Source organism: Pan paniscus, chromosome 5 (assembly GCF_029289425.2).
Source record: "Pan paniscus chromosome 5, NHGRI_mPanPan1-v2.0_pri, whole genome shotgun sequence".
Classification (NCBI taxonomy): Eukaryota; Metazoa; Chordata; class Mammalia; order Primates; family Hominidae; genus Pan; species Pan paniscus.
This window is the reverse complement of record NC_073254.2, coordinates 167246234-167259847: the sequence shown is the minus strand read 5'-3', so window position 1 is coordinate 167259847 and position 13614 is coordinate 167246234. Positions and strand designations below refer to the sequence as shown.

Sequence of the window (13614 nt, the reverse complement as noted above, 5' to 3'; positions counted from 1 at the left end):
CTCCCTTCTGTGTTGATCTTGCTGGGAGCTGCAGATTGGAGCTGTTTCTACTCTATTCGGCCTTCTTTTTTTTTTTTTTTTGGAGACAAGGTTTCACTCTTGTTGCCCATGCTGGAGTGCAGTGATGTGATCTCAGCTTGCTGCAACCTCCGCCTCCCAGGTTCAAGCGATCCTCCTAAAGCATTTATTCTTAAGCAAATAAATGAATTTTGATCTTAAACACAAGAAGTTAAAAATAAAGTAGGGAGAAGAACAGATATAAAAATTGATATTAATAAATTAGATATCAATAAAACAGCAGAACTGTCATGATACATCCAACAATAGGATACAATTTTTCTATTAATTTCTCTGTCCTAGAGTAACCAAAGAAAAAAATTATCTGCTCCCAAACACACCCAGCATGCAGAGGTGGGATGGATATAGGTTACTGGTTACTGTTCTCCCTTGGTATCCATGGGGGATTGGTTCCAGGAGCCCCATGAATACCAAAATCCAAAGATATTCAAGTCCCTCATATAAAATGGTATAATATTTGCATATAACCTACACAAATCTTCCCATATACTTTAAATCATTTCTAGATTACTTACAATGCCAATACAATGTAAGTGCAATGCAAATATACTATTTTTTTTTTGTATTTTTCCCCAAATATTTTCAAACCATAGTTGGTTGAGTCCAGGGATACACAACCTACAGATATGAAAGGCTGACTGTATAGAAATTCCCATTGAAACTGAGAGAAAGTGGAAGGTAAAAAGGAGTTTATTAGTCCATAACAGTCTTGAAATTCGTTGTGGCAAATGGTGGATTTTTCTTAGGATTCAAGACCAGGGACTAATTCTCTGTGGGTCTAAGCTCTACTCTCTTAATCATTGTTCCTTTTTCATGTAAGTTACCACTTATTTGCAGCTGAGTTCTTTTATCAGCCTGCTTCTGGCTACAGCTTCCTTTTATTTTGTACTCTCTCTGTCCTTTTCAGTCCAAGCTGGCAATGTTCTACTGATGCAATTTTCTCAAGAAACTTGCAGGTCTTAAATTGTATTGGGTTTTACTCCATTAGACAAAAGTCACACCCACAAATCTTTTTTCGGATAACCCTTTCTCCATTTTGGCTCCTGCTGAAATGCCTGTGGGATGATACTTTTAAAAACTTTCTAGATGCTCTGGTTTCTTGAAAAGATCTGTGGGGCACACTGTTAATCTCTTAAAAAGGGCCCTCTGTGTGACTGAATGCTCTGACCTTTTGATCTCTAACGGGTTTTTAGTAAAAAATTATACAGCTGCACTCTCACATTTTTCTCTGTGCCACACTTTTAGAAACAATCTCTCTCTTGCCAGCTGCATCACAGTAGGAATTCCCCAAATTGTCAAGTCCTGGTTCCTTTAAAACTTCTTCACTCAATTTCTCTCTCCTCTTGCATTTTATTATAAAGCAGCAAGAAGAATCGGCTCGCACCCTCAACACTTTCCTTGGAAATCTCTTCAGCTAAATATCCAAGTTAATCACTTACATGTTGTGTAGGGGACAATTCTGCTAAGCATTCTGTTCTCCCACTATACAACAAGGAACCACTTTCTCCAGCCTCTCCCTAGCAAGAAACTTAAGTACTGAGTCCTACAAACAGCTTGTTTTGGGCAGTATGTGCTTTTCTATCATACTCCTCGAAATTCTTCCAGGTTCTACTCACTGCCAAGTTCCAAAGTGACTTCCACATATTCAGATATTTGTTACAGTAGTATTCCACTTTCAGGTACCAAACTAATACCAGGTGTATTTTTTTTTTACTGATTTGTAACAAGGTATCACAAATTTAATGGCTTAAAAGAATACCCATTTATTATTTCTGTGGGTTAGAGGTGCAGTCACTTAATAGGGTCTCTGCTCAAGGACTTACAGGCTAAAATCCACATTTCAGCCATGCTGCATTCCTGCATCCCTTTCTGGAAGTGCTGGGAAAGAATCTGCTCCCAAGCTCATTCAGGTTGCTAGCTGAATTCAGCATCTGTGGCTGTAGGACTGAATCCCTGTCTCCCTGCTGTCTGTCAGGGGGTATGCTCCTAGAGGCCACTGGTATTCCTACATGGCCCCCTCCATCTTCGAAGCCAGCAAGAAACAATCTCCTGTCCACTGGATCCTTCTCACACTCTGAGCCTTTTGACAGGAAAAATCCAGTATCTTAAGTGCTCACCTGCTTGTTAGGCCTACTGAGGATCATCTTCGTATTTTAAGGTCAACTAATTTGGGAACTGAAATACATCTGGCAAAATGTCTTCACCAAGCTAAGTGTTTGATTAATTAACAAGAAATAGGTATGTGTACATCAAAGGGTAGATACCTTGGGCCCATCTTAGACTTCTGCCTACCACAGGTGCCTGTTTAGGAATAAAATTGCTGGGTCATGGAGGATGTCAATACTGCCCAAGAAACTTCCGAAATGACTGCAACACTTAAAATTCACATCAGTAAGTTATGAGAAGCTCCAGCTGCATCACAATCTAACTAACATTTTAGCCATTCTGATGAGTAGTTGTTGTTTTAGTCTGCATTTTCCTGATGACTGACTTTTGTCTTCTTTAAAAAAAAACTCAATTATTTCATCATATGTTTTCATATAAACCTCTAAAATCACATTCACTCATATTGTAATACACATTTGCATCTCTAATGTAAGCTATTCATGCATTAATAAAAAGCTCATTCTGTTTATTGGTTCATTGGCAGAGCTAAGTAGTTTTTTTTTTTTTTTTGAGATGGAGTCTCACTTTGCCGCCCAGGTTGGAGTGCAGTGGTGTGATCTCACCTCACTGCAACCTCTGCTTCCCGGGTTCAAGCAATTCTCCCTGCCTCAGGCTCCCGAGTAGCTGGGAATACAGGTGCCCACTTCCACGCCTGGCTAATTTTTGTATTTTTAGTAGAGACAGGGTTTCGCCATGTTGGCCAGGCTCGTCTTGAACTCCTGACCTCAGGTGATCTGCCCACCTTGGCCTCCCAAATTGCTGGGATTACAGGCTTAAGCCACCGCACCCAGCTGAGCTAAGTACTCTTCTTATATTCGCCTTTGGTTATATACCTCCTCCTTCCATATAATCTTTTAATGTCTTTTTATATAATCTTTTTATACCTTTAACACATTGTAAGGCCCTTTTGGAACTAGAACAGTCTCTTTAAATATATTTCTCCTATTCCTTGACAGAAGAAATTCCTGTCAGGAAGTTGTAAAAGAGTGTTTTGCTGAGTACCAGCCCCTAAAAATCTATATAAGTGTAACAAAGATTTTAAATTAACTAACTGCACACATTAAACAAGGACAAAATTAATCACAATATTGAAACAAAAGATGCAGAATTGTAGGAGAAATTCTGACAAGGAAAAGGGTAGAGGTATTCAAAGAGACTCCTTACTATGGATAATTTTATTCTAGAAGGTGATCCAATACTGCCTGAACATCCTTCCTTTAACAATTTCAAGTTTATCAAATCATAACTGTCTTTCCTCTGAATATTAAGAGAATTTTTCTTTTATTTTAAAATTGTGCTTGAATATGTGATACTCTATACCTACAATTTCCAAGATGACTCATCATTTCCATATCACCAACCAGTTGTCTTTGTAGATCAGAATTAGGTCCAGAGTAGCAGATCCCCCGTCTTCCCAACAGGATTGGGCATCATTTCATGCCTATGTTCTAGTCCTTAATTTCATCCCATCAAATCACTCTCATTTCTAATGCCTGTACACTTTTCATTAAGCTGTTTTCAAAGAAACTAATTTTGATAATGTTATGCGATTACCAGATAAACTATAATTCTGTGTCTTTGTTTCAATACTGTGATTAATTTTTTCCTTGTTCAACCTGTGCAATTAGTTAATTCAAAATCTTAAGACCTGTATAGATATTTTGGGGTCTGGTACTCAGCCAAACACTCTTTTATAACTGTCTAAGGTTATGTCTTACTAATATATGCACTAATGTGCATACTAAGCAAATTACAAGCTTTATAAATATGCAAAGCACAGTACTGTAATAAAATAATGAGTATAATGTAATAAATGAGTTTTTGTTTCTATATACATTTACTTACGATACTGGGAAAATCTGATGCTAGGGTGTCAACTCATTGCTACAGTACATTATAAGCACCAAATCTCCCCTCGCTGTGCTGGAATCTGAACAGATTAACTTCATTTGTCATATGGTTGTTTTTTTCCATGAGAGGACTGTGAACATGAATTCTCCCTTGATATTTAAGTTATAAAGTCTTGATTATTAATGTATTTCATATAATAATTTTCCTTCCCTTTCATTACTTTAGAATGAAAGCACACTTATGTTATTCTCTAAACAATGATGCATCTATCATCAAATAATAAAAGTCATGTAGAAACTGTAAATCAGACTATTAGAATAAAGAAAAAACATACGTCTTTAGAAATATATTAACTTTAATATCAAGATTCAGCTTTTCTGGTGTTTAATGTACTTACAGGGGAAAATATTCTATAAAATTTCATTAAGGGAAATTTTCTTAACCCCTGAGAATAAATAATTATTTATGTGAAAAGGTTTTACAAACAATAAAGCATTATATAAATCGAGGTAAAAATATTAAACAATAACATTAGGTCCTAAAAAAGTCCACATATAATTTAGTTTTCAGTCTTAAAATGCTTCACATATCATTAGTTATAAACTTATGCAAAAACTTAACATGATTGAGAATACTGGTCATACTATACTAACTCATTGTGATGAAAAAAGACTAGAAGAGAGTTGTAGCTGCTTATCAACCCATGACTTGCTCCTATTTAAACTTCTTTAAAGGAAAAAACAAGGTATTAAGCTAAATGGAACATATTCTGATACTGCAACTTATCTGTCTTACTTATCAAATTCTCAGTTTCTATGGGAGCAAAGAACCTCTCTTTTGCATGTATAAACCTAATGGCACATATTAACAAGGCTCACCAATATCAAGGAAGAGGAACAAAGGTGATATGTGTTTCCTAGAGCTGCCAAAACAAATCACCACAGCATAGGTGGCTTAAAACAACAGGAATTGATTCTCTCACAGTTCTGGAGGCCAGAAGTCTGAGATCAAGGTGTCAGCAGGGCGCTGCCCTCTCTGATGGCTCTAGGGGAGAATCTGTTACATGCTTCTCCCCTAGTTGCTGGTATCGGCAGCTATCCTTTGCATTCCTTGGCTTATAGCTGCATCACTCAGTTTCTACCTCCTTCATCACATGGTATTCTCTGAGTTTCTGTGTCTGTGTATCTTCACCTCTTCTTATGTGGACACCAGATTAGTCTCCACCTTAATAATCTCATATTAACTTGACTACATCTGCCAAGACTCCATTTCTAACTAAGGTCACGTTCATAGGTACCAGGGGTTAGGACTTTAAGATTATCTTTTCTGGGAAAACAATTCAATCTGTAACAGAGGACGGGTAAGTAAAGTACACACCCCTAGTATTCTACTATGACATACTGTTGCTACCAATTCCTTTCAGGCTACAGAAGATTGAGATGCTGTAGCTACTACTATCGGCAAATTTGTCCCTGTGATAAAAATTATACAGCAGACAAATCCCTGAGCTGAGTCTGGCAATTGGCATAATAAGCTACATGCTAATTAAGGAGGATATTTAAAATTGTATGTTTTTCCTCAACTTTCAAAGTATATTTACTTTTTCTTTTGTTTGCTGATTTAAAAAAATTCCATCTTGCATCCTGGTTGGTTTTAGCCTACTTTTGTTTTACAGCTGAATTGTGTGCTGCCCTCCTCAATCATATGGTGAAGTCCTAACCCCCCAGTACCCAAGAATGTGACAGTATTTGGAGACAGTGCCTTCAATTCAAACAAAAATTAGCCGGGCGTGGTGGTGGGCACCTGTAATCCCAGCTACTCGTGAGGCTCAGGAGAATCGCTTGAACCCAGGAGGCAGAGATTGCAGTGAGCCAAGATCACGCCACTGAACTCCAGCCTGGGCAACAGACCAAGATTCCCTCTAAAAAAAAAAAAAAAAAAAAAAAAAAAAAAAAGCAGCTCAGCAAACCTCAAGCAGTATAAATATGAAGAAAATAATAGCTAGGCATATCATTGCCAAAGTGCTAAAAACCAAAGATAAAGTGATAATTTTGAAAGCAGCCAGAGAAATAGGACTCATTTCACACAGGGGAATAAAAATTCAAATAACCACTAATTTCTCATAGAAACAAAAAAGGAGGGCAGAAAATCATGGAATAACAACTTCAAAGTGTTGAAGGAAAACCACTGGTAGGTCATAAAACTCATAATCAGAAAGTCCACTACAAATGCTTCAAATTAATTACAAACTGTCATTTCATGTAATTTCAAAATCACCAAAAACCGTATTTCACTGATTCTAAATGCTATTGACGCTAGGGCATGCCATTATTTTTATTTAGTATTAACAAAATTCACAAAACATTTTCAATTAATTATAAGACACCATTCATTAATAAAAACATTGCAATTTCGGACACGTAAAAATGTTAAAAGTACAAAATAAGTAAATGCTAAAGTCAACAGTCCTCTTTCAAAAAGCCAAATCAAAATCCTAGCAAGCTATTGTGTGGATATTGACAAACTGATTCTAAAGTTTATATGAAAAGGCATAAAACCCGTAATAGCCAACATAATACTGAACAAGAAGACCAAAGTCGGAGGGCTGACACTACCCATCTTCAAGACTTGCTACAAAACTACAGTAATCAAGTCAATCAGTCATCCCTCCATATCTGTGAGGGATTGGTTACAGAAACCCCTCTGATACCAAAATCCAATAATGCTCAAGTCCCTTATATAAAACTGTATCGTATTTGCATATAGCCTATGCACATCCTATGCACATTAAATAATCTCTTGATTACTTCTAATACTTAATACAATTTAAATGCTAAGTAAATGATTGCTATCTTGTATTTTTATTTTTATTATCTTTTTATTTTTCCCCCAAATATTTTCAGTCTGCTGATGGTTGAATCCAGATGTGGATCCCATAGATACAAAAAGCTGATTGTATTAGAAAAATAACAGACAAATAGATTAATTGATCTATCTTAAACAGAATAGACAACCAGAAATAGATCTACTTAAATACAGTAAATTGCTCCCTGATAAAGGAGCAAATACAATTCAATGGGAAACAGATAATCTTTTCAACAAATGGTGCTGGAACAACTGGACAATCATAAGCAAAAAAAAAGAATTAAAAAAAGAAAAAAAGTCTAGACATAGAACTTATATATATTTCAAAAAATTTAAATCAACATGGATCACAGATCTAAATGTAAAATGCAAAACTCTAAAACTTCTACAACATAACACAGGAGGAAATCTAGGTAGTGATCTTGAGTTTGGTGATGGATGTTTTAGATATAAACCGCAAAAGTGTAATCTCTGAAAGAAAAATTAATAAGCTAAACTTAATTAAATAGGAAATATCTGCTCTACAAAGACACTGTGCAGAGAATAAAAATAAAAGTCACAGACTAGGACAAAATATTTGTAAAATACCTATCTGATAAAGGTACCCAAAACATACAAAGAATTATTAAAATTTATCAATAAGAAACAAACAGCCCAACTTAAAAATGGGCAAAAAATCTGGACAACTCATCAAAGCAGCACATGAAACAAAGAAGAATATGAAAAGATAACCCATATCATGTGTCACTAGGGAACCGCAAATTAAAATAACAATGAGGTAACACTACACAGGTATTAAAATGGCTAACGTCCATAAACTGGCAATACCAAATGTTAGTAAGGATATGGAGCAAAAGGACCTCTTATTCAATGCTAGTGGGAATGCAAAATAGTATAGCCATTAAGGAAGACAGCTTGGCAGTTTTCACAAAGCCAAAGATAGTCTAGCATATGATCCAGCAATAGCACTCCCAGGTATCCAACTGTGTTGAAAATGTACATCCACAAAAAAACTGCATGTGAATATTTATAACAGCTTTATTCATAATGGCCAAAAAAAGCAAAAACCAAGATATCCTTCAATAGGTGAATGGAAATACAAACTGTTACATTTGTAAAAGAAATTTACTGATAAAAAGAAATGACTTAGCAAGCCAGAAGACTAGTAACATTAAATGCATATTGCTCAGTGAAAGAAGTCTAAAAAAGCTACATGCTATATGTATGATTCCAATGACAGTCATGTGTCACTTATAGATGGCTATGTTCTAAGAAGCCCATCAGCAGGTGAGTTCAACATTGTGTGAACATCATAGAGCATACTTACACGAACCTAGATGGTATAGCCTACTACACACCTAGGCTGTATAGTACAGCCTATTGCTCCTAAGCTACAAACCTGGAAAGCATGTTACTGCGTATTACATATTGAATACTGTAAGCAACTGTAACACAAAGGTTAAGTATCTGTGTATCTAAACATAAAAAGGTACAGTAAAAATGTAGTATAAAAGATTAAAAAATAGTACACCTATAGAGGGCAGTTATCATGAACGGAGCTTGCAGGAATGGAAGTTGCTCTGGGTGAGTCTGTCAGTGGTAAGTGACTGTGAAGACCTAGGACATTACTGTACCCTAGTGTAGACTTTATAAACACTGGACTCTTAGTCCAGGCTAAATTTATTTTTAAAAATTTCTTTCTTCAATAATAAATTAACCTTAGCTTACTGTAAACTTTACGTCATAAACATTTTAAATGTTTCCACTTTTTGACTCTTTTATAATAACCCTTCACTTACAAACACAATGTAAAACTATATAATTTTTTTATATCCTTATTCCATAAGCTTTTTTATATGTTTAATTTATTTTTACTTTTACTTTTTAAACTTTTGTTTTTTTAAAAAACTAAGACACAGTCACACACATTAGCCTAGGCCTACACAGGATCAGGATCATCAATCTCACTGTCTTCCACCTCTAGATCTTGTCCCACTGGAAGGTCTTCAGGGACAGTAACACACACGGAGTGATCATCTCCTATGATAACAATGCCTTCTGGAATATTTCCTGAAGGACCTGCCTGAGGCTGTTTTTCTTAAATAAGTAGAAGGAATAAACTCTAAAATAATAAAATGTATATTCTAATAAATATATGACAGTAACAGTCATTTGTTATCATTATCAAATATTATGTACTGTACACAATTATATGTGCTATACTTTTAGACAACTGGTAGCACAATAGGTTAGTTTATACTAGTATTACTACAAACATGTGAATAATGTATTGCACTAAGATGCTATGATGTTATGACAGCTATAACATCCCTAATCTATAAGATGCTATGATGTTATGACAGCTATAACATCCCTAATCTATAGGAGTATTTCAGCTCCATTATAATCTTTTGGGACCACCATCATATATACAATTGTCACTGAGTGTAACATCGTTATGCAACACATGGCTATATATATGACATTTTGGAAAAAGCAAAAACTACAGAGACAGGAAACAGATCAGTGGCTGACAGGGGTCGAGGATTAGAGAAAGAGTATGGATAAACAGGTGACACATTGGTTTTTCGGTCAGTGAAACTATTCCACATGATACTGTAATGATAGATACATGACATTACGCATTTGTCAAAATACATAGAATTGTTCAACACAAATAGTGAACCTTATTATGTTATGAACATTAGTTAACAACAATGTATCAATTTTTGTTCATTAACTGTAACAAACTTACCACACTAATGCATGTTAATATCAGAGAACACCATGAATGGGGGGATTGAGTTGGGGGAATGAGGGTGGTATATGAGGTATATGGAAATTCTCTGTAGTATCTGCTCAATTATTCTATAAATCTAAAATTGTTCTAAAAATAAAGTCTGTTAATTTAAAAACTGTGCAAGTTAAAATCAAAGAAATGTGATATGGTTCCCTGTTTTGGGTATCATAATACAGTAAGAGTTAGAAATAGAGAGACAGACCTAAGACTACAACTACAAACTTCAAGATATCCCATTTTCTGTTTAACAATCAAATACTTACTAAGTACCTACTATGTCAAAAAAGTCACCAGTTACCTCATCATGACTTAGCTGTGATTATACCTATCTTTCCTTACATCTCCCAACTCTCTAGTCTCTATGCTTGCTTTTTACTTTTTGCCTTATTCCAAGTTTCGTTTCTCCCAAACCACGTTTCTCACTAATTCCATGAAATGTCATGAGAATCAAATAAGACAATCTAAGATAAAACCCTAGAGCTCACAGGTTTCCTTCCTCTACTTTAAGTTCACACTTCTTACCTCTACTGTTATTACAGTTGTTATAACTATACTGTTCTCACATTCTCTTCTTCCACATTTATTGTCAACAGGTTTTAACCAAAATTTTAGACACTAAAAACTAAAACTTGACTGGAAAAAAGTAGCCACTTGAGAAAACAAATCAACTTTTCCTTAGAAATTAAAATAAAAGAATCAAGTACTTCCATTTTGGTATTCCTATAAGATTCAAAATTTTAAAAATTTCCTCAAAATATATATTAAAAAAGATTGTGCTTTTAATGCTAACTACATAAATATTATATACATACATATATACAACTACACATGTATATAAGATAAACAATATATGTCTCTCAAAACTATTGAGGGAAGGGACTATATCCTTACTCATATTTCATGCCAAAATAAGTTCATATAAATAAAAGATTAAGTATAAAAAATAAAACTTTAAGAGTACTACAAAGGCCAGGCTTGGTGGCTCATGCCTGTAATCCCAGCTCTTTGGGAGGCTGAGGCGGGCAGATCACTCGAGGTCAGGAGTTCGAGACCAGCCTGGCCAACATGGCGAAACCCCGTCTCTACTAAAAATACAAAAATTAGCCAGGTGTTGTGGTGCATGCTGTAGTCCCAGATACTCAGGAGGCTGAGGCATGAGAATCACTTGAACCTGGGGGGCAGAGGTTGCAGTGAGCCCAGATCATGCCACTGCACTCCAGCCTGGGCGACAGAGCAAGACCAGGCCTCAGAAAAAAAAAAAAAGAGTACCACAAAAACATATAGGGGACGATGGTTAATAAAACTGGGGTGAAAAAGTTTTTCCAATCAAAGCCCCAAATTCACAGGTCATATTAGAAGAGATTTATATGACCAAGCTAACCTACTTCTACAAATTTATCTTATGGATATACTTGTATATGTAGACAAAGACATATGTAACGTAACATCACAACAGAGTAAAATGAACAGCAGACTGAAAATGATTATGTGTCCACTGATGAGGAATGGCTGAATAAATTATGGCACTTATATAGAACAGAATATTATGTAGTTATGAAAATGATTCAGGAAGATTTAAATGTGCTGATATGAGACAATCTATGGGATATGTTAAGTAAATACAAGTTACAGGAAGAATATGTAATAGCTTCCCTTTTATGCAAAAAAAAGCAGGGGAGCTATACAGAGATTTTTTCTTTTATACATACACTGTAAATCCTTCCAGAAGGACACAAAAGAAATTTATGTGGTTGCTGAAGAAAGTAAGATGGATCTAAAAAAGAAGGAATCTTGCTTTTATTGTATATCCTTTGAAGCTTCTGAATCAGTTTTTAGATTGCACATAAGGTCCATCACACACAAAAAATCAAAGACTGAAATTCAAGAAAATATAATAGTAAATATCCTATACATAAGATAACTGGGAGAATTCTTACCTTTCTCTGCAAAATTTAAGCGAATGTAGTATGGCAGGCCTCTTCTGACGTAAATTCCATAAGTGTAAGGTGTCATCAGCCAAGGCACTCACAAGCGCTCCCTTAAAAATCAAGTATAACACATTTCATGTATAATATATTTTATAAACATGAAGTCTACTCAATAGCTGCCAGAAATATCTCCTTCCCAAATTTCAAAACTTTCTGCCAACAGATTTAGATCTAAGAAACATTTGCCTCACTCAAATTCAAAACAGCAGATGTAAAAAGTGTACGTGTATTACATGCATGTAAATACGTTAACTTCTTCAATACTTTAAAGTATAATTTAGTATCTCATAAGCCAAAAGTATACTAGGATCTAGTGGAATAGTATGGTTAAGATCTAGTTATTTAAAATTAGAGGTCAGACTGTAAGTTACTTTGTAACTATTATACATACTTCCTTGATTAGCAGAGCAAAACATGGTATGAAGTAACCTCCACATTTCATTTGGCTTAAGACAAATTCTTATGGAAGTACTATACCCAGATCATAATTCTTCTACTAGAATGGTACGGAAAATAAACATAGCATTTGGCACACTGTAACCTCCATGTCTGAAGGTTTGAAATCTGACTAATTTAGAATGTTAAAATGTCTGATACAACTAAATATTATTATTTATAGGGAAGAAAAGGCCTGGCAGTATTTGAGAATCATTTAAGTGGCTCGTTCTCACCCAAACCCAACAAATCAGAATTTCCAGAGTGCTATGGTTTAGACGTGGTTTGCAATGCCAAAACGCATCATGTTGAAATTTAATTGCCAGTGAAGTGGTGTTGAGAGGTGGTGAACCATCCCTCATTTGGGTCATAAAAGATCTGCCTCTGTGAAGGGTTTAATGCAGTCTCCAGGGAGGGAGGGAGTTCTTTCCCTCACAGGATGGATTAGTTCTTATGCTAGTGAGTTGTTATAAAGTGAGGCTGACCTCTTTGCTCTCCTGGCATGCACCAGCTTCCCTTTCTGCTTCTCTACCATGTTATGAGGCAGCATGAGACCCTCACCAGAAGTCAGCCAGATGCAGCTGCTCAACCTTGGACTTCCCAGCCTCCAGAATCAAAAGTTAAATAAATTTCTTTCTTTATAAATTACCCAGACTCAGGTATTCAGTTGTAGCAACAGAAAATGGCCAAAGACACAGAGCAAAGACCTATGGAAGTATATTTTGAAAAACCTTTGAGATGATTCTGATTTAAATTGTGAATGCAATGTGATAATTGTGAATAAAATTAAGACTCTCTAGACTAGAGCTGATTTATTAAGACATCTGAATGTTTTTCCTCAAAGGACTCAGAAATCTATCATCAATACTGAAAGAATAAGACAAGAGATGTAACATGCAGAATTTACATTAATTTCAAAAGAGATTTGCAAGACCAATCTTTTAGGGTATTGTAAGAAATTGTAAAGTCTCCCCCTTTCAAAATAAGAGTTTCTCATCTACTCAGAAGAATTAAAACAGCTGTCAGGACAAGATTTATATTAAATTATCTCTCCAACTCCTTTCCACCTTCAAAATTCTATGAGGGCTACCCTAGTGTGTAACTTCTGTTGCCAGGACATGACAACTGGAAAGCAGAAATACATAAAGTCCACACTCTCTCCATTTCACTAAAAGCATCGTTTTATCTACATCACTTTGAAGTAGAGAAACTCAAAGGATTTAGGGTGTCAAAGATTTGTACTGCTATTTCTTATTTCCATCAAATATCAGGCGATGTCATCTTCTTTCTTAATGTTTACCACATCTTAAAATCTCAAGGAAGAAGAGAAGACATAGAGCCAAAATATCAATAATAGCTGTCTTCTTCTTATGGTGGCTCCTTCACCTATACAGTATATAGTTTTCCAAATCTGAAAGCAAATAGGTGCAC

General features: G+C 35.4%; 1 protein-coding gene across 4 annotated transcripts in view; it reads right to left on the bottom strand.

Annotated features, from left to right (window-relative positions):
- Positions 1 to 13614, bottom strand: part of STXBP5 (syntaxin binding protein 5) — a 185933-nt gene that overhangs the window by 139128 nt on the left and 33191 nt on the right. For all 4 annotated transcript variants that reach the window (XR_004672215.3, XM_034963050.3, XM_034963051.3 and 1 more), the window contains exon 4: positions 11698 to 11798. Coding sequence is in view for 3 of the 4 variants with exons in the window: in XM_034963050.3 (XP_034818941.1) it covers positions 11698 to 11798 (101 nt within the window). In the remaining variant the exon portion in view is untranslated. The remainder of the gene's footprint in view (positions 1 to 11697; positions 11799 to 13614) is intronic.